The sequence below is a fragment of the Notolabrus celidotus genome, chromosome 18, assembly GCF_009762535.1.
Source record: "Notolabrus celidotus isolate fNotCel1 chromosome 18, fNotCel1.pri, whole genome shotgun sequence".
Classification (NCBI taxonomy): domain Eukaryota; kingdom Metazoa; phylum Chordata; class Actinopteri; order Labriformes; family Labridae; genus Notolabrus; species Notolabrus celidotus.
In genome coordinates, this window is record NC_048289.1 from 2,684,500 (window position 1) to 2,711,341 (window position 26,842).

At 39.3% G+C, this 26,842-nt stretch overlaps 2 protein-coding genes across 2 annotated transcripts in view; both read right to left on the minus strand.

The window, feature by feature from the left end:
• Positions 1-19,745, minus strand: part of spata20 (spermatogenesis associated 20) — a 71,956-nt gene extending 52,211 nt beyond the window's left edge. Inside the window, exons 1-10 of the mRNA XM_034708496.1 lie at positions 19,357-19,745; positions 16,049-16,177; positions 15,902-15,966; positions 14,098-14,252; positions 11,072-11,215; positions 9,907-10,108; positions 9,688-9,818; positions 9,314-9,418; positions 6,474-6,548; positions 987-1,199 (exon numbers count right to left, since the gene is read on the minus strand). Coding sequence (XP_034564387.1) covers positions 987-1,199; positions 6,474-6,548; positions 9,314-9,418; positions 9,688-9,818; positions 9,907-10,108; positions 11,072-11,215; positions 14,098-14,252; positions 15,902-15,966; positions 16,049-16,177; positions 19,357-19,556 — 1,419 coding nt within the window. The 5' untranslated portion in view covers positions 19,557-19,745. The remainder of the gene's footprint in view (positions 1-986; positions 1,200-6,473; positions 6,549-9,313; positions 9,419-9,687; positions 9,819-9,906; positions 10,109-11,071; positions 11,216-14,097; positions 14,253-15,901; positions 15,967-16,048; positions 16,178-19,356) is intronic.
• A 2,130-nt stretch (positions 19,746-21,875) lies between these two features.
• The window catches only part of LOC117830300 (PI-PLC X domain-containing protein 1-like), a 15,522-nt gene continuing 10,555 nt past the window's right edge, over positions 21,876-26,842 (minus strand). The window contains exon 7 of the mRNA XM_034708355.1: positions 21,876-22,421. Within this exon, the coding sequence (XP_034564246.1) occupies positions 22,189-22,421 (233 nt within the window). The 3' untranslated portion in view covers positions 21,876-22,188. The remainder of the gene's footprint in view (positions 22,422-26,842) is intronic.

The following is a 26,842-nucleotide window of genomic DNA, read 5'->3' on the forward strand; positions in this document are numbered from 1 at the left end:
TAGCCTGTTAGCATGAAGAGACTCAGCTGGCGCTGTTTTAGATGGTGCTATATTTCATCACAGATGGATTCACTGAATCAACACGTGAGAGGAGATAAGCGCGAGTAGAAAAGACGTTTCAACACGCCTTTAAAATCCTTTTGAACTCAAAAAGCCGTGGCAGAGATCGACCGGTGTTTTGGTTTAAACAGCGACCCTGTTAACTGGAGACTTTCAGCCGGATGCATCCCTCATAAACGTCTTTTGACGATCATTAAATATCTGATGAGGATATTTTGAAATCTTAATAAAAACTAAACTAGTTTGCATTCCCAGGAACTCCCTGTGTTTCAACAGCTGTGTAAACTCCACAAACACTGACACGTTCAGCTGAAGGTCTCCAGTTTACAGGGTCACTTTTAAAACCGGAACACCGGGAGAGACGCATTCACGGCGGGCTGAGAGAAGACTACTGTTACAAGCTGCTAAATCAAGAGAATCACAGCTTCTTCTTTTGAAAAGTACACACACATACAAAAAAGATAGAACAAATCAAAACTAATGAAAGAAAGAGAAATCAAGTGAATCACAGATGTGTGTGATGTTATTGTGGACGGAGGGAGGAATAAAAACACTGAGGTTAATCTACCAATCAGACACGTTCAGCATTGCAGGCCCTGCCCCCCTTAAAGTCCTGGGACCTTTGAAAAGTACTACGCCCCTAGCAGGGGCTTTTTAGGGGTGGAGATTAACTACCCCTGAACTAAATTTTGACCCTACTTCCTCCGGTCAAAACGCACATATTTCAGGGGTAAAGTCCCTAGTTCCGGGGTAAAGTTCCTCTGGTCTTAAAAATGCCATAAGGATGATGAAACCAGTTATCAAGGAGTGCAGTACTTAAAATGCTACACAATTATTACTCTAATCATTTTGTCAAATAAATGTTCACTATCTGTGTTTAGTTTTCCTGACTATGTCTCTGCAGGTGTAGTAACAATCAAAGATACCTGTTCAGGGGTAACATTGCCTTGCTCCTTCACCCCGTAGTGGTGCATGAAGATATCAGCCTGTGTGGCAGATCCAGTTGCACCCTCCACCACATCCTGCAACAACTCCCGGACTTCAGAGGCAGACCACACACAGAAAGCCCCTTCACGCTTTTCTGCCCCACCTGACGCCGGGACAGAGTCTGCATCCTCTGCGCTGTAGAATCCTCCAGACTGTTTAAGACACAGACAACAACGAGAGGGGGGTCAAAAGAGAGGGAACTGCAGGTTCATGGTACATTTATATCAATCAATCAATCTTTATTTACAAAGCGCCAAATCCCAACAAACGTTCTCCTCAGACTCTTTCCAAACAGAGCAGGTCTAGACCGTACTCTATGTTCTATTATTAACAAAGACCCAACATCAAGACAGGATCAGATCCAGTCCCATCTTACAGACAGGACTCAGTCTGATCTCATCTTAATCCACCATGAGCAGAGCACTTTGCAGCATTTAGCAAGTTACAGTGGCAAGGACAAACTTCCTTTAACAGGCAGAAACCTCCAGCAGGACCAGACTCATGTTAGACACACATCTGCTGAGACCGAGTTGGGTCTGGAAAGAGGGATAGAGGAGAATAAGAGAGAGAGGGAGTGGTGGTAGTGATGAGACGAGTAGTAGAAGCTGTTGCCGCTGGAGTCCAGCACGTCTGTATCAGCTGGAGTCTGGAACGTCCACAGCAGGAGGACGTCTACGAGACAAGGGAGCTCAGGGACTCCAGAAAGGTCTATGGTTATTAACTTTAATGGGGCAGGAAGAGTTAAAGTAAGTGATGGGGGGGTTGGGGGGGAAGGGGGTGAGATAGGATCCCAGTGTGTCAGTGCGCCAGTTCCCCCGGCAGTCTAAGCCTATAGCAGCATAACTAAGAGCTGGTCCAAGCCTGATCCAGCTCTGACTATAAGCTTTATCAAAAAGGAAAGTTTGAAGCCTACTCTTAAAAGTAGAGAGGGTGTCTGCCTCCCGGACCCTGACTGGTAGATGATTCCAAAAGAGAGGGGCCTGATAACTGAAGGCTCTACCTCCCATACTACTTTTAGAGACTTCAGGTACGATGAGCAGGCCTGCATGTTGGGACCAGACTCATGTTAGACACACATCTGCTGAGACCGTGTTGGAGAGAGGGATAGAGGGAGATGAAGAGAGAGAGAGATGATAGTGGTGAGATGGATAGTAGTAGTTGTAGCAGATGGAGTCTGGCACGTCCACAGCAGCAGAGATCCAGAGGAACATGCAGGAGAGAGGAAGCAGTCGTCAGCTGCGTGTGTGCTGAGACGTCTTCCTGAAACTTGTGCTTACACCTTCAGTGGAGGGAGTGTTTTCTTGAGGCCTGTTTAAGGTAGTCTGGCTTCTATTTAGTTCTTTTAAGTTGTTTGCTCTAATCTACTTTTGTAAATAAACAAAATAAAAGAAATCCTCTCCTCTTTTCCCCAGCTTTAATTTATTGTTAGTCTCCTTCATCCCCTGACAATCTCTGTGGACACAACACACCACCATTCACATGGCAAGGCTGTTGCCTACAGCTACATTATCAGAAGCAGTTCAAATAAAACTGACCCACTACGGTAAAATAAATATATTTTTCAAGAAGACCGAACTTTTCAGTCTTGCTTTTAACTGAGTTTTATTCTTATAACAGTTTCATTTCACCTTGATTGATTGATGTATGTATGTATGTATGTATGTATGTATGTATGTATGTATGTATGTATGTATGTATGTATGTATGTAAGTATGTATGTATGTATGTATGTATGTAAGTATATATGTATGTATGTATGTATGTATGTATGTAAGTATGTATGTATGTATGTATGTATGTAAGTTTGTATGTATGTATGTATGTAAGTATGTATGTATGTATGTATGTATGTATGTATGTATGTATGTATGTATGTAAGTATGTATGTATGTATGTATGTATGTATGTATGTATGTATGTATGTATGTATGTATGTAAGTATGTATGTATGTATGTATGTATGTATGTATGTATGTATGTATGTATGTATGTATGTATTGTCTAGGTCAAATCTGAATCCCTTTTTTTTATTTTATCTTATTTTATTTGATTGTATTTATTTATTTATTTTAACTATAGCATCTTGTTTTATTTTAATGGTTTAATATTTTAGTGTTCTATTATCTTAAAAATGTATTAGAATTATTTATTTATTTATTTTAACTATAGCATCTTATTTTATGTTAATGGTTTAATATTTTAGTGTTTTATTATCTTATAAATGCATTTATTTTGGTGAGTTTAATTTCCTTTGTTGAGTTTTAACATCTTATTTTTCCTCCAGTGTTTCTTCATCAAGATATCATGAGAGTGTTTCCTCAGTTTGTTCAACAACTCCTTTTTTATGTTTCTTTTATTTATTCATTTAATTTTCATTTTTATTATTATTATTATCCTTGCATATATTGTGTTCTTAACCTTAGGATAGTGGGGTGAGTTTGGAGTCTGGGCTGGGGTTGGGATTAGGATGGGGGATCTTTTTATTTAATTTGTATATATATATTTATTTTTTTAATTTATTCTATTTGAAGTTGCTTTTATGGACAGCACTTTATGTTACACAAGCAGCAACCCACGGTCGTTAAATATGAAGCCCATGTGGAAGTGTTACAAACTGCAGTTCATTGAGCGTCCACTTGAGGCTGGCTGCAGAAACACAGGAAACCACATACACACCCATTCAAAGAAGACGATCTTTACAGCAGAAATATACATGTTTACAGCCTGGTTCAAAAAACGGCTTCGCTCTACGTAGCTAATCTCTCTATCTGCACACACTGTATGGGGGGTTACATTTTTTCTAACGTGACGGTTCAGAAGATATTAAGATTACGAGTTTTTGCCCAAATAAGGACATGACTGACCTGACTTCTGGGCGGGACTACATAGCTGTTGGCTAGGAGGCTCAAACCCCGCCTCTTTACGTCACACTAAGCATGGTTGAGTTCTGTCACGGATACTACATCCATTATTTATACAGTCTATGATGTTACAATGTCATTGTATTAAAAATGCTTTATAAATAAAGTCTGATTGATTGAAGAACCCTCAAATTAAAAGTAAACATGATAAGTACAGCCTTCTGCACAGCTGGTTACATGAAAACACTGACTTCAAACACTAACAACATCTTGTTCAGAATCAGTTTACTGGCTACAACAAGTGCTGTGTGATTCTCTGACAAACAGAAGACTTGCAGGCTGATGTAGGAGACTGGTAAGGTGCTGAACTTGACACAAAGAAGATCTAGGCCTCAGAGTTAGCTAGATCCACTCTGACAGCTAGGTACAGCCCTACACTTAACAGAACTACCATCCTATATGAATGGTACCTGAATGTGTTGAGCTGGTAAATCTAGTGATCCAATGAGAACAGAAGAGGTTGAAATCCCTGTGAGCTCAGTTAAGATGAGAACCTGAGGAAACTGCCTTCACATGCCACAGCACTAAAGAAATACTCAGTCTGAAGTAAACTACCTTTGGGGCGGTAATTCATTAGGGTATAATTACCTAATAAATCTTGAAGAATATTACAATTACCACTATTGTTATTTTAATTGTGTGCCCCTTTTGCTGCTGTTGATGCATAAATCACAGGGAGAGTAGTGTTGACCCTCAGAGGAGAGCGGAGGGTTTAAGAGGCTATTTGTCAGCAGGGCCCTACCCACTGCCCTCCAGGATGTATGAACACACAGATTTACACACATTCGCAAACACACACTGATTATCTCCTGGTGGAATTAATGGCTGCTGCTACTGCTTTGTCAGCAGTGAATACAGACGTTGTGGCTGCAGGCCACATCTCGTATAAGTCTGGATTTAATTACTAGAGTCTGCCAACACTGCAATTAAAAAACAACATTAACACTTACCCTAATATGCATCCTAATCACAAGATAACGTCCACACTGCTTTACAGATGGAGAACCTTTTTCTCTACATCACATCTGAGGCACCCGGGGGCTTTACTACAAAGTGAGATTTGCAGTGATCAAGGTAACTTCTGGGTTTTCAGTACAGTGAAGGTGGTTCGTGTCTGATCTCTTGATCAAAGAGCTCTGTGAGGTGTAAGAGGGAGGAAGACCTGCAGACTCTGATCCCACAAATGATAAATAATGGAGTCTTTAGTTGTGCTTTCCTGACATCACCTGTCCCCGGTCTCAGCGGATGTGTGTCTAACATGAGTCTTGTCCTGCTTGAGGTTTCTGCCTGTTAAAGGAAGTTTAAGCTCTTAATGATCAGACACCTTCGTATCTTAAAGAGCTCATCGTGCCCTATTACCCCTCTAGAACGCTACACTCCCAACATGCAGGCCTGCTCATCGTACCTAAAGTCTCTAAAAGTAGTATGGGAGGTAGAGCTTTCAGTTCTCAGGCCCCTCTCCTTTGGAATCATCTACCAGTCAGGGTCCAGGAGGCAGACACCCTCTCTACTTTTAAGAGTAGGCTTCAAACTTTCCGTTTTGATAAAGCTTATAGTTAGAGCTGGATCAAGCTTGGACCAGCTCTGAGTTATGCTGCTATAGGCTTAGAATGCTGGGGGGACTGGCATACTGACACACTGGGATCCTGTCTTTCCCTCTCTCTCCTCTCTCTGTCTGTCTCTTACTTTAACTCTTCCTGTCCCATTAAAGTTACTAACCATAGACCTTTCTGGAGTCCCTGAGCTCCCTTGTCTCGTAGGTTCCTCTGGATCTCTGCTGCTGTGGACGTGCCAGACTCCAACTGCTACAACTACTACTATCCGTCTCTCCACTATCATCTCTCTCTCTCTCTTCATCTCCCTCTATCCCTCTCTCCAACACGGTCTCAGCAGATGTGTGTCTAACATGAGTCTGGTCCTGCTGGAGGTTTCTGCCTGTTAAAGGAAGTTTGTCCTTGCCACTGTAACTTGCTAAATGCTGCAAAGGGCTCTGCTCATGGTGGATTAAGATGAGATCAGACTGAGTCCTGTCTGTAAGATGGGACTGGATCTTATCCTGTCTTGATGTTGGGTCTTTGTTAATAACAGCTTAGAAAAAGCTTAACAAGTTAATCGCTTAAAATGAATAGGTGTTCTAATGGAACTATCTGCACTAATGATGGGAGAGTCTTATTATAAACCTTGATCAGGGCATGCACAGTGCAGTTCTTCCTCTCTGCCTGTGGTTGTTCTTCCTGCACTTGTAGTTGTATTTATTTTGAAAGGGCTTTCACAAACCCTGGGTTTACTCTTCAGGTTGATCAACAACTCTCTTTTATCTCAGTCACTTTTGTGAGGGTCAGTGAGTCCAGATAACCAAAGAGACCCTGGGTACAATGAACTCACTCTGTACTATGGGCCCCTGGTCCTAAAAGACTAGTAGCATGTATTAATGCACACACAGAGAACAAACAAACACACACACACACACACACACACACACACACACACACAGCAATGATTCACCTTGTCACTCAGGTCCCTGGAGACATAGATCAGTATGTCCTTAGCCACCTCTGCAAAGATCTGCTCACCTGATACCTGGAGAGGCAGAAAAAACTCTCAGTGCTCTCGAGTCATCATAACATTACACATATGGTCATGTAAATAACACCCAGAATGGAATCTTTCAATACCTGAATACTTTTTCATTCAAATATTACCAGCTTAACACAATAAGTCTTATAATGGGGGCAGCTGAATGGGATTATCCAAAGCAGATGGATAGCAGCCTCTGTCACCAGTGTATGAACGTAAGGTGAATGGGTGAATGTGACGAGTAGTGTAAAAGAGCTTTGAGTGGTCAGAAGAATAGAGACAGCTCTAAATAAACCATCAATTTGACATTTATAAATAACCTGTAAAGAAACGTGGAAAAAAGAAAAGTGTTATGTCATATTTTCTTAGATGGATTACATGAGGACAAATGACTTTTGACTTTTGTTTACATTTGTGTCTTTAAACAAACCTTGTTTTTGTTGGTTTCATTTAATATGTCTTGTTTTTTTGTTGGTATCATTCAATGAATCTCGTTTTTTGCTGGTGTCATTCAATATATATGTTTTTTGTTGGTGATGGAATTAAAGGTATATTGTTTTTGTTGGTGTCATTAAATCCATCTTTTTTTGCTGGTGTTATTAAATGTATCTTGTTTTTGTCGGTGTCATATATTATATCTCTTTTTACTGGTGTCATTAAATATGTCTTGTTTATGTTGATGTCATTAAATATGTCTTGTTTATGTTGATGTCATTAAATATGTCTTGTTTTTGCTGGTGTTATTAAATATATCTTGTTTTTGTTGGTGTCATTAAATATGTCTTGTTTATGTTGATGTCATTAAATATATCTTGTTTTTGTTGGTGTTATTAAATATATCTTGTTTTTGTTGGTGTCATTAAATATATCTTGTTTTTGTTGGTGTCATTAAATATATCTTGTTTTTGTTGGTGTCATTAAATATGTCTTGTTTATGTTGATGTCATTAAATATATCTTGTTTTTGTTGGTGTTATTAAATATATCTTGTTTTTGTTGGTGTCATTAAATATATCTTGTTTTTGTTGGTGTCATTAAATATATCTTGTTTTTGTTGGTGTCATTAAATATATCTTGTTTTTGTTGGTGTCATTAAATATATCTTGTTTTTGTTGGTGTCATTAAATATGTCTTGTTTATGTTGATGTCATTAAATATGTCTTGTTTTTGCTGGTGTTATTAAATATATCTTGTTTTTGTTGGTGTCATTAAATATATCTTGTTTTTGTTGGTGTCATTAAATATATCTTGTTTTTGGTGTATTAAATATATCTTGTTTTTGCTGGTGTCATTAAATATATCTGATTTTTGTTAGTGTCCTTCACTAAATTTTGTTTTTGCTGGTATCATTAAATGTATCTTGTTTTAGATTGTTTCATTCAATAAATCTTGTTTTTTTTTGGTGTCATTAAATGTATCTTCTTTTTGTTTGTTTCATTCAATATGTTTTGTTTTTATTTGGTGTAATTCAAAAAATGTTGTTTTTGTTGGTGTCATTAATTATATCGCTTTTTACTGGTGTCATTAAATATGTCTTGTTTATGTTGGTGTCATTAAATATATCTTGTTTTTGCTGGTGTTATTAAATATATCTTGTTTTTGTTGGTGTCATTAAATGTATCTGATTTTTGTTAGTGTCCTTCAATAAATCTTGTTTTTGCTGGTATCATTAAATGTATCTTGTTTTAGTTTGTTTCACTCAATAAATCTTGTTTTTTTGGAGTCATTAAATGTATCTTGTTTTAGTTTGTTTCATTCAATATGTTTTGTTTTTATTTGGTGTAATTCAAAAAATCTTGTTTTTGTTGGTGTCATTAATTATATCTCTTTTTACTGGTGTCATTAAATACGTCTTGTTTATGTTGATGTCTTTAAATATATCTTGTTTTTGCTGGTGTCATTAAATATACCTTGTGTTTGCTGGTGTTATTAAATATATTTTGTTTTTGCTGGTGTCATTAAATGTATCTTGTTTTTGGTGATGGCATTCAATGTATCTTGTTTTTGTTGGTGTCATTAAATATATCTGATTTTTGTTAGTGTCCTTCACTAAATTTTGTTTTTGCTGGTGTCATTAAATGTATCTTGTTATAGTTGGTTTCATTCAATATATTTTGTTTTTGTTGGTGTCATTTGAAAAATCTTGCTTTTGTTGCTGTCATTAAATGTATCTTGTTTTAGTTTGTTTCATTCAATAAATCTTGTTTTTGTTGCTGTCATTAAATGTATCTTGTTTTAGTTTGTTTCATTCAATAAATCTTGTTTTTGTTGGTGTCATTAAATGTGTCTTGTTTTAGTTTGTTTCATTCAATAAATTTTGTTTTTGCTGGTATCATTAAATGTATCTTATTTTAGTTTGTTTCATTCAATAAATCTTGTTTTTGTTGGTGTCATTCAATGAATCTTGTTTTTTGCTGGTGTCATTCAATGAATCTTGTTTTTTGCTGGTGTCATTCAATATGTTTTGTTTTTATTTGGTGTAATTCAAAAAATCTTGTTTTTGTTGGTGTCATTAATTTAATTACACCAACAAAAACAAGATATATTTAATGATTACATATAACTTGTTTTTATTGTCTGTCTGTTTGTCAGATAGACTCAAATGACTTTTAGCAGGCACAGGATGATGAAGGGATACCATATAAGATACAATAAGAAGATCACACACTTACAGAGAAAACTACATGTTACACACACACACACACACACACACACACACACACACACACACACACACACACACACACACACACACACACACACACCTACCTGTGAGGCATTTATGTAAGCCACAGCCAGCTGAGCCTGGTCATACAGCATCTTTTCAAAGTGGGGAACATGCCAGGAGGAATCTGTGGAGTAACGATGAAAACCCTGCAGAGGGATGAGATGAAGACTTAGAATGCTTTCAGACACCACTTTCCCGCCGGATAGAGGGATTAAAAGGATTAAAAGGATTAAAAGGAAACAAAGAAAACATATATTATATCCGTGCCTGTGCACATACATACACAGATTACAATGGATTTTATTATCCTAATGAGATTTGTTTTCATAAACCAACCCGTTATGATAGCAGTGTAAAATGTACGTTGTTTAACCTAAGAGCCTCTAATTACTTCTCAATTCAGACATGTATGGACCTGGGAAACATGGTCGTGGATGCCTCCCAGAGCCATCATACGGAGTGTGTGCAGGGCCATCTGAAGGGCCTCAACTCCTTCAGAGGTGGAGCGATTCACTGACCAGTAAGTCATGAGGAACATCAGATTCACTGTGGAGAGAGTCAGATCAAAGTTACTCAACAGGTCCTGGAGGACTTGATGCCTCAGCCACGTCAATGTGGTTCTTACTGAGTGTACCTGGTGAGGGGAACTTAGGAGCCTCTCTGAAGCCACCGTACTCCTCTTCGTAGGAGTGCGCCAACTGCTTGAAGCAGCGCTTAGCAATATCTGGAGCCAGCGGAGGACTTTCGCCTGGGTTAGCATCAACAGCTGTGCCTTTCTTTAAAGCCTCAAGGATCCTCTCTCCACTGGACTCCAAAGCAGTTCGGTTATTCTGCCACTGAGGATCACAAGGCACATATAGATCATTATAATAAGGTGCATTTGGACCAAGGGTTCCGGGGTCTTTTAGTCCCCAGAACTACTTTCCCCTGATCTAAAAGGATCCTGTTCCACCATTGTTGTCTGCATTACAACCACGGGCTGAAGTCCGCAGGCTTTAAATTACCTTTTGAACTCAAAAAGCCGTGGCAGAGATCGACCGGTGTTTTGGTTTAAACAGCGACCCTGTTAACCGGAGACTTTCAGCCGGATGCATCCCTCATAAACGTCTTTAGACCATCATTAAATATCTGATGAGGATATTTTGAAATCTTAATAAAAACTAAACTAGTTTGCATTCCCAGGAACTCCCTCTGTGTTTCAACAGCTGTGTAAACTCCACAAACACTGACACGTTCAGCTGAAGGTCTCCAGTTTACAGGGTCACTTTTAAAACCGGAACACCGGGAGAGATGCATTCACGGTGGGCTGAGAGAAGACTACTGTTACAAGCTGCTAAATCAAGAGAATCACAGCTTCTTCTTTTGAAAAGTACACACACATACAAAAAAGATAGAACAAATCAAAACTAATGAAAGAAAGAGAAATCAAGTGAATCACAGATGTGTGTGATGTTATTGTGGACGGAGGGAGGAATAAAAACACTGAGGTTAATCTACCAATCAGACACGTTCAGCATTGTAGGCCCTGCCCCCCGAAAGTCTTGGCACCCTTGAAAAGTACTACCCCCCTAGCAGGGGCTTTTTAGGAGGGAGATTATCTACCCCAGAACTCAATTTAGACCCTGGGTCCTCCGGTCGAAACGCACGTAGTTCAAGGATACAGTCCCTAGTTCCTGCAGTTGAAAAACGCCCATACAAATCTAAATGTTGCACTGTAACACAGGGTGCAGGATTTAGGCAAACTCAAAGAGTGACTGAGAAACACTTTACACAAGCTTTTAGACAGAGTTCTTCCACACCTGATCTGTTATCCTGCTGAGAACAGTTTTGAGCCCGGGTCGTCCTCGCTGGTCTCTGGGAGGGAAGTAGGTGCCTCCAATGAAAGGTCGAAGGTTAGGTGTCAACCATACACTCATGGGCCAACCTCCTCCTCCACTTGTTGCCTGTGAACATCAGCAACACGAGCAAAGTTAGTAGATAGCAATTTTACTAGTCTTTAAGGCGCTGCATGGGCTTGCACCAGACTACATATCAGAGATGCTTTGAGTGTATGAACCAGGAAGGCCTCTCAGATCCTCCGGATCCTCTCTTTTAGCTGTTCCTCAGAGGAGAACAGAAATGTTTGGTGATGCTGCTTTCAGCCACTACGCTCCTAAACTACACTATGTGTACAGTTATTAGGTAAGTTGCATTTTTGTGACTATTTCTTTTTTTTTTTTCTCTTGTCTGCATATATATTTCTGGTTTGTGTCATGTTTGTCACAAACTGTCAAATATTAATGCAATTTATTCTTGCAGCAAAAGAAAAGAAAGAAAACCTTTTTCTTCTGTGCTTGTGACTGTGTGCATGCAACCATCACCATCCCTCTTAGAACTCTGGCCTATCTTTTATTGACAGCTAATATCATGTTCTGTAAAAGAGGGCGTGCACACCTAGGTGGGCCAAAAACAATAAGAGAAAGTAAAAGAAAGATTACATAAGGATATACAAAGGGACAGGGAGGGAGAAGGAGAGAGAGAGCTAACACACTTAGATGGAGAGGGACCATCTCACCATGATGCCAAAAAAAATCCGTGGGGTGATACTAATGATTAAGCAACCCTTAGTGTCCACAATCATTACTGAAGCTTGGGTCGCAGAGGGTTGCCGCCGTGCTGTGTTCTATTTGTGTAACAAGACCACCACTGGTGCAGATGAAACCACTTGGGTCAGGTCAGCCGAGCGGTACGGCCCGGCACCCGGGCCGCGAGAGCAGTCAGACCGAAGGACCCAACCCGCCGCGGGAGACCCAGGCCAGGGGACAAGCCAAGGACCCAGACCGGAAGCAAACGGGTACCGCCGGAGCACCCAGGGCCACCCCCAGGTCACCCAGTAGGAGGAAAGGGGGGCGAGGGGGGAGAGATCCCGCAGCCCCCCCAAGGGACACCCCCACAACACCGCCCCCACAGCCCCCCAAGACGTGACTATTTTGTGACTATTTCAAAAACTATGTCAACAGTCGTTTTCAAATTTGTTAAGAGGTCAGATAGTGAATGTATTTCTTCAACTGTGTGGTTAAAGTGAGACTTTTCGGCTGTTTTTTTAAATAAATGCAGAATCTGCAGAAATGAGTGTGACACATTATTATGCAAGTTGGTGATAAGAGCATATCACTTGTGAAAATTAAGAACTAGGCACCATTTTAAAAGTTCTATTGATTGAAAATACTAATATTTACTACAACTGTATTCAAACTTCAACAAAAACAACAGTTTTCTTTACATTTGTGTACAAAATAAAACTGTTAATGTCTTTGAAACATTTCAAATCTAAAGTGTTTCTCTAATGTCCAATATAACCTCCTTTTCTTTCAGTGAGGGTCAGAGGTCACTGTAAACTGATTTAGTTTCTGATGACTTCTCTGTTGACTCTGTGAGCTGCACCTTGTATGGTTTTCCAAAGAGGCTCTTTGAGCTGTATTTCTGCCATCACTGTAAATTATCTTCTTTATTATTGACCACAAGTTCTCAGTCGGGTTGAGATCAGGTGAGCAGGTAGGCCAGTTCATGAGGTGTTCCTCTTTTGTATTTTCCTGCATGGAGGCTAAAGTTAAAAAGATGCTAGTGTTCATGCATGAGCACAATGCACCGTCACATGCCTCACGTTATTCCCAGGACAGGACGGCATCTCAGGGCTTTAAAAAGGATCACCTCATGAACTGGCCTGCCTGCTCACCTGATCTCAACCCCACTGAGAACTTGTGGTCAATAATAAAGAAGATAATTTACAGCGATGGCAGAAATACAGCTCAAAAGAGCCTCTTTGGAAAGATGTACAATGTACAGCTCACAGTGTCAGCAGAGAAGTCATCAGAAACTAAATCAGTGTACAGTGACCTCTGACCCTCACTGAAAGAAAAGGAGGTTATATTGGACATTAGAGAAACACTTTAGATTTGAAATGTTTCAAAGACATTTGAAAAACAGTTTTATTTTGTATACAAATGTAAAGAAAACTGTTGTTTTTGTTGAAGTTTGAATACAGTTGTAGTAAATATTATTATTTTCAATCAATAGAACATTCAAAATAGTGCCTAGTTTTTATTTTTCACAAGTGATATGCTCTTATCACCAACTTGCATAATAATTTGGCACGCTCATTTCTGCAGATTCTGCATCTATTTAAAAATACAGCCAACGTACTTTGAAAAGCATCATTTTAACCACACAGTTGAAGAAATATATTCACTTCTTCACGACTGTTGATATAGTTTTTGAAATATTAACAAAAATGCAGTGTATGGTACAGCCTGCCGGAGGATCTGAGGGGAGCTAATAGAGATATTGAGACTTTTAAACGTAAACTAAAATCGATTTATTCCGTCTGGCTTTTATGTAGGGTTTTACAGTTTTATTACTTACTATTTACTATAATATTGGTTTAAATGTTGCATTTTCATTTTATTATTTAAACTGTTTATCTTATTTTTGTTTATTAATTCATTTATCTATTTATTGGTATTTATCTACTCAGTTTTATTTATATTTTTAGCCTTCATTTATTATCAACTCTTATCCTTACCCTTTTTATTTTATTTATTTTAACTATCTATATTCTTAATATTGATATGATGCTTTAACTTGTTTTAATTACACATATTTGATTGTTGTTGGTGTGCATTAGTCTCTATTTTAAAATCCATTTTGTTTTTTTAATATGTCTTTTCATTGTTTTATTTCTGCTTCTCTCTTGTTTTCAGTCTCTGTAAAGCACTTTGGGTTGCATTTGATTTGTATGAAAGGTGATATATAAATAAAGCTTGATTGATTGAAGAGAAACACACACCTGCACAAAGGTCATGTAGACCTTGTCCACATCAGGTCTCTCTTCACGGTCTAACTTGATGCAGACAAAGTTGTCACTGAGGATTTTGCCGATCTCCTCGTCCTCAAAAGACTCCCTCTCCATAACATGGCACCAGTGGCATGTTGAATATCCCACTGATGATCCAAGAGAGAGATTTAAAACCAGACATCATTCAAATCAAGAGCATGTACAGTCATGGCCAAAAGTTTTGAGAATGACACAACTATTAATTTTCACAAAGTCTGCTGTTTCAGTTTTTATAATGGTAATTTGCATATACTCCAGAATGTTATGAGGAGTGATCAGCTCAACTGCAATTAATTGCAAAGTCCCTCTTTGCCTTGAAAATGAACTTTATCACCAAAAACACATTTCCACTGCATTTCAGCCCTGCCACAAAAGGACCAGCTAACATCATTTCAATGACACACAGGTGTCACACACATTAACACAGGTGTGGGTGTTGATGAGGACAAGGCTGGCGATCAATCTGTCATGATTGAGTGACTGGACACTTTAAAAGGAAGATGGTGCATGACACCATTGTTCCTCATCTGTTAGCCATGGTTACCTGCAAGGAAACACGTGCAGCCATCATTGCATTGCACAAAAAGGGCCTAACAGGGAAGTTTATAGCAGCGAGTAAGATTGCACCTCAGTCAACCGTCTATCCAATTATCAAGAACTTCAAGGAGAGAGGTTCAATTGTTGCCAAACAGGCTCCAGGGCGCCCAAGAAAGTCCAGCAAGCGCCAGGACCGTCTCCTGAAGGTGTTACAGCTGCGGGATCGGGCCACCACCAGTGCAGAGCTTGCTCAGGAATGGCAGAAGGCAGGTGTGAGTGCATCTGCACGCACAGTGAGGCGAAGACTTTTGGAGGAAGGCCTGGTGTCAAGGAGGGCAGCAAAGAAGCCACTTCTCTCCAGTAAAAACATCAGGGACAGACTGATATTCTGCAGAAGGTACAGGGACTGGACTGCTGAGGACTGGGGTAAAGTCATTTTCTCTGATGAATCCCCTTTCCCATTGTTTGGGGCATCTGGAGGAAGGCTTGTTCGGAGAAGACGAGGTGAGCGCTACCATCAGTCCTGTCTCTTGCCAACAGTGAAGCATCCTGAGACCATTCATGTGTGGGGTTGCTTTTCGGTCAAGGGAGTGGGCTCTCACAATCTTGCCTAAAAACACAGCCATGAATAAAGAATGGTACCAGAACGTCCTCCGAGAGCAACTTCTCCCAACCATCCAAGGGCAGTTTGGTGATGAAGAATGCCTTTTCCAGCATGATGGAGCACCTTGCCATAAAGCAAAAGTCATAACAAAATGGCTCGGGGAACAAAACATTAAGATTTTGGGCCCTTGGCCAGGAAACTCCCCAGATCTTAATCCCATTGAGAACTTGTGGTCAATCCTCAAGAGGTGGGTGGACAATCAAAAACCCACAAATTCTGACAGACTCCAAGCATTGATTATGCAAGAATGGACTGCCATCAGTCAGGATTTGGTCCAGAAGTTGATTGACAGCATGCCAGGGAGAATTGCAGAGGTCTTGAAAAAGAAGGGTCAACACTGCAAATATTGACTTATTGCATGAATTCTGTGTAATTCTCAATAAAAGCTTTTGATACTTATGAAATGCTTCTAATTGTATTTCATTATACCATAGAAACATCTGACAAAAACACCTAAAAACCCTGAAGCAGCAGACTTTGTGAAAATGTAATATTTGTGTCATTCTCAAAACTTTTGGCCATGACTGTACAGTGAATCAGTGAGCTGCTCCTTACCTGATAAAAAGATGGGTTTGTCCTCATCCTTTGCTTTGTTGAAAGCATCTTGTCCCCATGGGTACCTGAAACACAAGAACTCATCTCAGAGTGCCATCAAACCAGTCTTCAGAGATGAGCCTGTATGTGTAGTTTAAAGGCGCTCACCAGTCCACAGGGTTGTGTGCATGTTGCAGCAGGTAAGGCGACTTCTCCTTTGCTAACCTGTTGGTATGTTTGTGAGGGAGGGGGGACGAACCTTCACCTCCTGACGCCATGCTCATAAAGACAGGTGAGCTGGACACAGACACATAAAGACAAACATTAGGAGCTGATGACAAAAAGGAGACATCCTGTAGAGGTTAATGTGGTGTTCCTTAAGCTAGTGTCACTCTTTATTTTGTCTTATGATATTACACACTGTGTGTTTTAACAGTCTGGTGCAATTTCCTCTGCAATAACTAATCTGTCCATAAGTTAAAGGTGTGTAAAATGTATTAATTATCTTTTTTGTTATTCTATTTTATTATTTTATTTTGCATTTATTAATTAGTATCAATATTTTATTAGAGTAATCGATACTCAAATGAGTAGTGTGTGAGAATCGATATATCGATACCACAGAATCAATACGCCCACCACTAATGTCTATAAAATATGTCCAATGTTGTTTGAAAAAGTGCTTTGAATGGTCGGAAAAATGAGAAAAGTACAGTAGGCATAATTCATATATCATCTATGCTATGCTATGCTAAGCTAAGTTATGTGATGTTGTGAACAGACTTTTGTAGATTTTTTGTATGATGATGAATTAATGATGTTTTTGTTGGTGTCATTAAATATACCTTGTTTTTGTTGGTGTCATTAAATATACCTTGTTTTTGTTGGTGTCATTAAATATACCTTGTTTTTATTGGTGTTATTAAATATACCTTGTTTTTGTTGGTGTCATTAAATATACCTTGTTTTTGTTGGTGTCATTAAATATACCTTGTTTTTATTGGTGTTATTAAATATACCTTGTTTTTGTTGGTGTCATTAAATATACCTTGTTTTTATTGGTGTCATTAAATATACCTTGTTTTTATTGGTGTCATTAAATATACCTTGTTTTTATTGGTGTTATTAAATATACCTTGTTTTTGTTGGTGTCATTAAATATACCTTGTTTTTATTGGTGTCATTAAATATACCTTGTTTTTATTGGTGTCATTAAATATACCTTGTTTTTATTGGTGTCATTATATTGTTTTGTTGGTGTAATTAAATATACCTTGTTTTTGTTGGTGTAATTAAATATACCTTGTTTTTGTTGGTGTAATTAAATATACCTTGTTTTTGTTGGTGTCATTAAATATACCTTGTTTTTGTTGGTATCATTAAATATACCTTGTTTTTGTTGGTGTCATTAAATATACCTTGTTTTTGCTGGTGTCATTAAATATACCTTGTTTTTGCTGGTGTCATTAAATATACCTTGTTTTTGTTGGTATCATTAAATATACCTTGTTTTTGTTGGTGTCATTAAATATACCTTGTTTTTATTGGTGTCATTAAATTGTTTTCGTTGGTGTCATTAAATATACCTTGTTTTTATTGGTGTCATTAAATATACCTTGTTTTTATTGGTGTCATGAAATTGTTTCGTTGGTGTCATTAAATATACCTTGTTTTTATTGGTGTCATTAAATATGCCTTGTTTTTATTGGTGTCATTAAATTGTTTCGTTGGTGTCATTAAATATACCTTGTTTTTATTGGTGTCATTAAATATGCCTTGTTTTTACTGGTGTCATTAAATATGCCTTGTTTTTATTGGTGTCATTAAATATGCCTTGTTTTTATTGGTGTCATTAAATATGCCTTGTTTTTATTGGTGTCATTAAATATGCCTTGTTTTTATTGGTGTCATTAAATATGCCTTGTTTTTATTGGTGTCATTAAATATGCCTTGTTTTTATTGGTGTCATTAAATATGCCTTGTTTTTATTGGTGTCATTAAATTGTTTCGTTGGTGTCATTAAATATACCTTGTTTTTATTGGTGTCATTAAATATGCCTTGTTCTTATTGGTGTCATTAAATTGTTTCGTTGGTGTCATTAAATATACCTTGTTTTTATTGGTGTCATTAAATATGCCTTGTTTTTATTGGTGTCATTAAATATGCCTTGTTTTTATTGATATCATTAAATATACCTTGTTTACGTTGGTGTAATTAAATATACCTTGTTTTTATTGGTGTCATTAAATATGCCTTGTTTTTATTGGTGTCATTAAATATGCCTTGTTTTTATTGGTGTCATTAAATATACCTTGTTTTTATTGGTGTCATTAAATATGCCTTGTTCTTATTGGTGTCATTAAATTGTTTTCGTTGGTGTCATTAAATATACCTTGTTTTTTTTATGTCATTACATATAAGATAAGATAAGATAATATATTACTTTATTGATCGGGGGGTTGTTGCAGCAACCCAGATATAAGAACAATCAAGAAAAAGTTCCAATAAGTATAATAGGATAATTAAAAATAAAAATAGATAAATAAAAAATAGAATACAAATTTACAAATTTAAGATATATACAATTGTTACAAATGGTATAAATTGTGGTAATTACAGGCAGTATTAAAATGGTTCAGTAGTGACAGGTTGACATGGTGTGATTATGGTGCGGTTATGACAGATCTTGTTTGTGTTGTTTTCTTTCAGTTGAATGCTTTATTTGTCAGTCAGTCAGTCAGTCAGTCATTCAGTCATTCAGTCAGTCAGTCAGTCAGTCAGTCAGTAAACTCTGATGCTGATGCTTCAGCTCCCCTCTCCTCCCCTTTACTAGAGCAGCTGTCATTGTAGCAGTTAGCTGTTAGCCACTGGCTAGCGACAGTCTGTCTGAACTTTCACTAATTTACGTCTTTTTGCTTGTTGCCATCACTTTAAGCGCCACTTAATATCCCTGACCCCTGTTTGTGATAATTTCGACTATGTTCTAAAATACGGCTGATTAAAATGACACATTAACATCCTCTGTGTTACATTAAACTGCTAAAACAAGCCTCAACATCAGTTTCACTGCACTGACCTCCAGAGGGAAGTGGTGAAGTTTCCGAACATACTTTGTACATAAACAGTCAGATTTGTGTTTCTAAAAGCTTCTTGGTGATTTATTATTGACGCCGAATTAAAAAAGAAGGTGATTGGACTTAAGTTATTTATCTTTCGTCCCACAGATCGTATCATCTTTCACATGTAATGACAGGTGCAGACAGATTCGTGTACTTTTCAGATGGAGTTTCGCTTAACTCTCTTCACGTTACTGGTCCAGAAGGAAGTCCACAATCATGACAGAAACCAGCATGTGACAAGCAACATAACCCCTCACTGCAGATCCGTGTTACTAAATGTTGTGTGTGTGTTTGCTGCTTGTTGTCAGAGTGACGCACATCAACACTAGCACTAGCAGACTGAAGCAGGCTTTTACCTGACGTGGTAGGCCGACTGGGACTGTAGCAGCGTGGACCTGGAGCTCGGTGGGTGGGGAGTGTGTCCGAGTGGGCTACAGAAGTTCCCTCCTGTGATCTGCTGTGCACTGTCTGCTCTCAGAGACACTGCAGTCCAGAGGCGTGAATGCTCCAGGAGGCTAGTTTTGGACGCGGACCGCCTCCATGCCAGTCTGAACATCCTAATCCATGAACTGAGGCTCAACTCGTTACCATGCTAATGTTGTCCTGCATGATGACACGAGCCAGGCATGAGGGCAACACTTTACTGCAGTACCACAAACCGACACACGGTGGCGCTCCAGCACAACAGATTCACATAGTAAACACAGTGTGATGGTGTAATACTGCTGATTCATATACTCATCTTAACCCTGTAAGACCCACAGTTGTAATATTACAACATCAGTTTAAGATATTCTTTAAAAAAAAAATCAACAAAGTTGTTTTTTTAAAGACCACATTTACACGGTCAATGGGTCCTATTGTTTCACCCTGCATTGCCATTGGGTGGTCAATGTGTTCATTGGTCCGGCAAGCGGGCCATGAACTCACACAACCTGCAGACTTTTCTCCAGACTCATCTCCTTATTTTATTGGACTGGATTTTCCATGATTCAAGTGAGTAAAATGTCTCAATTTTTTTGTTTGATGATGATTACAATGTCTATAACATGATTATATTTAGTTATTGTGGAATTCATACATCAAATGTGATTTTGAGCATGTTATGTCTATGTTGCAATTCTACAACCCTGGGTCAACGTGGTAGTCAAAATAGCAGTTTCACCTGACACATTCCATGGGGACACTGTACTTCTCACATGGTCACATATGAACAGATATGCTTTAGAAATATAATTTATATGATGATTACTATTAATACAAACTCTTAATGTGATTTCTGTTAAAATGTTGAGTTTAGACAATAATTGATTAAATTATTTTTGGTTGCCGTATATGAAATTCTATATGTAGCAGTATTTGAAACTGCATCTGTGTCTCATCAGTTTAAAATAATTAACAGTTGAAGTATATCATTTAACTGATCCTGGGCTTTGTTTTTCTGCTCAAATAGCTTCTTGTTGCATTAGAGTAGGCAGAAACAGGTTCTGAATGTTTTGGGCGGTTGCTTGTTGTATTGTTCAGGGAGAGGTGAGAATGTTCTGGAATGTGGGGATGTGAAGTGTTCCCTTTTAGTATGATAAGTAGAGACCCTAATAGGCCATCCACACACTATTGTGTAAATTTGGTGGAATGTGAAAGAGATGAGAGAGATGAGAGGGGAAAAAAGGATTATTATATTGTTAAATATAACAATATCGTCCTGGCCGCGGGACAGTGGACCAGCTCTTTACCCTTGCGAGGCTCCTGGAGGGGGCATGGGAGTTTGCCCATCCAGTCTACATGTGTTTTGTGGACTTGGAGAAAGCCTACGATCGTGTACCACGGGGGCTCTTGCGGGGGGTACTGCGGGAGTATGGGGTTCGGGGGCCGCTACTGCGAGCTATCCGATCCCTGTACGACCAAAGTGAGAGTTGTGTCCGCATACTTGGCACAAAGTCGGACGCGTTCTCGGTGCGTGTTGGACTCCGCCAGGGTTTCCCTTTGTCACCGGTCCTGTTTGTAATCTTTATGGACAGGATCTCAAGGCGCAGCCGGGGGGAGGAGGGTCTCCAGTTCGGGGAGCTTGGAATCTCATATCTGCTTTTTGCAGACGATGTGGTTCTGTTGGCTTCCTCCAGCGGGGACCTCCAGTGGGCATTGGGGCGGTTTGCAGCTGAGTGCGAAGCAGCCGGGATGAGAGGTAGCACCTCCAAGTCTGAGGCCATGGTTCTCTGCCGGAAAACGGTGGATTGCTCTCTCTCGGTGGGGAGTGAGACTTTGCTCCAAGTGGGGGAGTTTAAGTATCTCGGGGTCTTCTTCGCGAGTGGGGGTAAAATGGAGCGTGAGATCCACAGGCGGATTGGTGCGGCGTCAGCAGTGATGCGGACGTTGTATCGGACCATTGTGGTGAAGAGGGAGCTGAGCCGGAAGGTAAAGCTTTCGATTTACCAGTCGGTCTACGTTCCAACCCTCACCTATGGTCATGAGCTGTGGGTCATGACCGAAAGGATAAGATCGCGGATACAAGCGGCTGAAATGAGTTTCCTTTTAGCCACATTGCTTACCAATACGATGCTGACAGAAGCTAATGGTTTCCCCTCACCTTACGGTCTATGGTGTCAACAAGCAGAAGCTAAATGTGTCTGAACTCTTTTCTGTGGATTGATTTGACATGACGTGTGATCAGTTTGTCTCTGGTGTTGCTCATGTTAGTGAAAGTTAATAACTGTTGTCAAAGGGTTTGACAAATCAGAATCAAGCATCTTACACAACCAGAAGATCAGTGGGAAAGCTGAGTAATAAGTCTACATATGCAGGTCCCTTTCCATGGAGGACGCCATCTTGCTCCGCCCCCTTTCTTCAGCGTCACAGAACAGACACACCATATGCGTTTTTGTGTTTATTGATTGGCTGCATGAAATGCACCAGTACCAAGATGAAGCAGAAGAAGACAATGGTTGGTGTCAAAATCATTTGTATTGATAATTTTAGATGGTAAAAACCTGACAAATAGAGGATCATACTCATCATGCTCACAGGAGCTTCTTGTCCTCCAGGTCACCGTCACTTCACAGACAGGAGGGGTGAACAAGGGAGCGCTTCAGTCTGGATCAGTTCACTAGATATTGCTGAATATTCCAATTTCTACACACTGTACCTTTAAATATAGCTACAAAAATGACATGATAGAAACCCTACTGTGCTCTCTACTCTTTCTGAATATTTAGTTTGACAATTATCGGGACAAAGTCGTCACGAGTCACCAAGTCTGAGGCAACGATGTTCACCGGAGTTTTGGCGGCTTGCTCCTTCATCCACTGCAGCAGCCTGGGCAGACTCCGCTGGATAGTGTTTGCAAGGTTGTCACAAAGGCGGAGGATGTACCTGAGTATCCTCACATCTTCTGGCAGTGTCAGGTTCAAGCCACACACGAAGAAACCTGCAGGTTACAATCATTTCATGAAACAACATGCACGTGCATAAACAACTTGTAGTGTGTGTTTCATCATTAGAGGTTTGAAGACATCAAAAAACTTTTTGTGTTTTCATCCAAATAAAGAGCCGAAGGAGAAGGGGACACACGACGCTGGACCGTGTATCTTATTTACTTTATTTAAGATTATTGGAACAAGTTTCCAAAATCACTCAGACATGTCAGATCTGGATTAGATTAATACCATCTACAGACTTCTTAAAGCTGCTGTGAGGAACTTTTGTTTTGTGTCAATTCTGGCGCCCCCTTGTGGACAAAGTGATACCTCTTATCTCTTGTCCTATACATGCAAAAGTAGTGTTTTCAACAAAAGCCTCATCCTGTTGTGTTCAACAGTCAACTTTATCAGGCAATGTGATTATTTTCCATGAAAACAGTCAAAGAAAGGCTGTTTCTGAAGCAAGATGTCCATTATCTGGTCTGGGACCTACCCTCCCAGGGCGGTTTCAGGCATTAGAAATTACAACAGAGAAGGTGTCAGTGTTGTTGTTGATGGTCTTGTTTGCTATTGAAGGGTTATAAAGAGGCATCAGTATCATTTTCAGTCTGTTTCTCAACCAGTTCAAAACTCCTCACAGGGCCTTTAAAGGTGACATATCACGCTTTTTTCATCAATATATATTGGTCTAAGAGGTCCCCAAAACATGTCTTTAAAGTTTATGCTCAAAAAAACACTTTGAAATCAGATTTTGGTCTGCCTGAAAAACCCTCTTCTTCAGCCCTCCTCAGAACACTCTGTTTTCTCTCTGACCACGCCCCCTCAGGAAGTGGATGTGCCCTCGGCTCTCCAGCACGTTGATCTAATGTTTACATGTTGGCTGAATATACACGTCTGCTCACAGATAGCGTTACTTCAACCCTCTGAATCTGATCCAGAATCTGATCCTGACGGAGAGCCGCCTGCAGCAGGACCTTTCTGAACCATTGGTCACAGATTTAGTGTTTCTTGTTGTTTTATTTGTCAGTATGTCGACGTGTGTCTTGGTACACAGCTACGAGAATGTAGCTATGTGGCTATGCAAGCTAGCGCTAACACTTATCCATGATAAATAAAAATCATCCACTAGATCTTCAAATCTGCAGACGTGGGGAGTAAAACCGACCTCTGCCAGAAAGGCAGCAGGACCTTTCTGAACCATTGGTCACAGATTCTGTGTTTCTTGTTGTTTTATTTGTCAGTATGTCGGCGTGTGTCTTGGTACACAGCTACAGCTACGACATGTAGCTATGTAGCTATGCTAACTAGCGCTAGCACTTTTCCATGGAAAATAAAAATCATCCACTAGATCTTCAAATCTGCAGACGTGGGGAGTAAAACCGACCTTTGTGTTTATTAAGACAGCCTACAAGTAGCATGCCTCCCTCCTAAGCTCCTTGTTAGCACACATGTGTGCAGGGAATGAAAAACAGAGGAGGGGTTGTGTTGTATTTTATACAGTCTATGGACTGATCAAGCTCCGAGCTCTGACTCCGTGACAGACCGGATGGCATTGTGACGTATGAAAAACACTGAAGTCTGAAACAGCTGGTTTCACACACATTTACAGAAAGGTGGAGAAATCAGAACAGGGGCAGAATGGATTTTTTTCATTCTCGGGGGGTTTGTAGACATGCCAGGGACACATATTTCAGGTAGAGAACCATTAAAAAGTCCATTTTGCATGATCTGTCACCTTTAAAACACGGCTTCAGATCTGAGAAACCTTTTCTAATCCTTTAAAAGCAAATGCAATATCACTGCTTTCTTCACCTCTCATCCAATGAAGATTATAAGTGTTAATCCTTTTCTTCTTTGATAAACCTGATGAAGAATAATGTCTGATGGCTGAATTGAGTTCCTTTCTACAGGAAACAGTTAAGAGTTTGTAAAAGCAGCAGAGTGAGAGGTTGATCATGGCCAGGTAGAGGAAATGTGAGAGAACAAAGAAGCTGAAATGTAATAAACCAAGTGATCATCAATGAGAATGGGTTGATTGTTATTTCAAGTTCAATATTCATTTTGGTGCATTTGTTGCTTTGCAGTAAATAGTCCAACAATGTGATGTGACAGGAGATGTCAGCTGAGCGTGTTTTAATCCTGATGTTTTTAACATTTTTTAGGCAGTATCACTGGCAGGATTTGATAATTTAGTTTGATATATTTTATATTTCTGATTTGTGATTGTTTTAAAGCTGCTGTTGGTAGGAATGTGGTAAAAATGTTACTTTTTTCTGCTGTGTTTGGAGAAAAAGTCATAATACTCATAGACATTCATCAGTAATTGAAGTAATTTGAGATTATAGAGAAAACTCAGTGTATTCCATTGCCTTTGTATCCAGCAATGTTATAATTCCCCTCATCCCATTATCACAGACCAATCAGAGCTACTCTCTGACCCCCCGTCCTGATTGGTTGTGAGTCCAGCACTACTTCCTCAAAGCTCTTGCATGAGAAGTTCTTAAAAAAAAGTTTGTTGCAACAGTCGCGACACAAACTTCCAATTCCACCTTTTGCTGCGACCGCATACACAAGAAAGAAAACAGCGAAGATACCAAAGACACTTGCTGAGAAGCACGACAAGTGTAAACATTGGAGTTGTGTTTCAACGGTGGCGGGCACTACGAGAGCAGAGAGGGGAGGGGGAATGGGGAGTGAGAGGAAATCTGGTTGGGAGGAGTTGTGTTGACATTCATAGTCTCTGTCTGAACTAATGATTACCCTGGGACTACCAATAGCAGCTTTAATCTTTTGTTGTTTCTATTCTTCCAACATTGTTTAATTCCCTTTTATTTTTCTTCCTCACATTTCTCTTTTATTGTCTTTTGTTTCTTTCTTATTTGTAAAGCACTTTGTAACCCTGTTTGAAAAGAAGATTATCATATTATTATTATTATTGGGTGTAATTGGAAGTCTAGGTTGTGGATCAGGACCTGGTCCAATCAATCAATTAACCAGACCTTATTTATAAAGCGCTTTTCATACTATGACATTGTAACACAAAGTACTGTAAAAACAACTTAAAATAGACTATATTAGGGGTGCAACAATACATGTATCTGTATCGAACCGTTCGATACAGTGGTCACGGTTCAGTACGCCCTATGAACCGAACGATACGCAATTTTATATTTATTTGATGAACTTCTGACGAGGCGCTCTGTGCTGAAAGTTCAGAGGATCTGCTCTGACTCCTCAGGGCTGCATTGTCGAGCGCAGGTCCACTGAACTGCGCGCTCCTCCCACATTCATTCAGTCCAAGCTGGTCACGTTTGTTTTAACTGTGCTTCATATGGAAACATATATTTCACCACACGACGGTCTGCTGGGTTCATATGTTCACGTATGATCCAGAACCACAATAAACTATGGAACAGCCTGCCGGAGGATCTGTGAGGAGCTGATGGAGATATTGAGACTTTTAAACGTAAACTAAAAACGTATTTATTCAGTCTGGCTTTTATAGGGTTTAACAATTTTATTACCTACCTTTTACTATAATATTGATTTAAATGTTGCTTTATTATTTTAGTAATTTTAACTGTTATCTTATTCTACTTTCATGTATTTATTCATTCATTTTATTTAATTACACATATTTTATTTTGGTGTGCATTGGTCTCTATTTTATTTTATTTTTATATTGTTCTTATTTTTAATTTGTATTTTTATTAGTTTTATTATTGTCATTATTATTATCTTCCACTAAAATGTCTTAGCATTGTTTCATTTCTGCTTCTTTCTTGTTTTCAATCGCTGTAAAGCACTTTGGGTTGCATTTTATTTGTATGAAAGGTGCTATATAAATAAAGCTTGATTGATTGATTGATTGATTGATTGATTGATTGATTGATTGACGTATGTGTGTGTGAGCGCGGGCCCGCACGAGAGGGAAGCACGATCGATCCGCTTTGGTTGCAGAGCAGAGTTGTTCCGTGGTCCTGTAGTGATGCTAGTCTGGATGATGTGTTTTTAAAGTTCCCATATGCATTACTTGTGGTCTTACACTGCATGCTCTGTAGACTTCAGCCTGATACCGGACAGTGTTTTCCTGCCGTTACATCGGGGGCGCACCCGTTGGGTCCCACCCCCCCTTGGAAGTCAAAGCAGAAGTGATTTAAGGTTCCCTCTCTCATAGATCAGGTCTATACCTTGTTCTTTTATTTAACAGACTAAATATCCTTATGTTATTTATCTTATTTACATGACGGGATGTCATTTCTGTCTCTACATGGTCGCGCCTTCACAATTCTCCTCTGCTCTCTATCGCGCACGACAGGCAGACAGACAGGCAGACAGACAGGCAGACAGACAGGCAGAAGACAGGCAGAAGACAGGCAGAAGACAGGCAGAAGACAGGCAGAAGACAGGCAGAAGACAGGCAGACAGG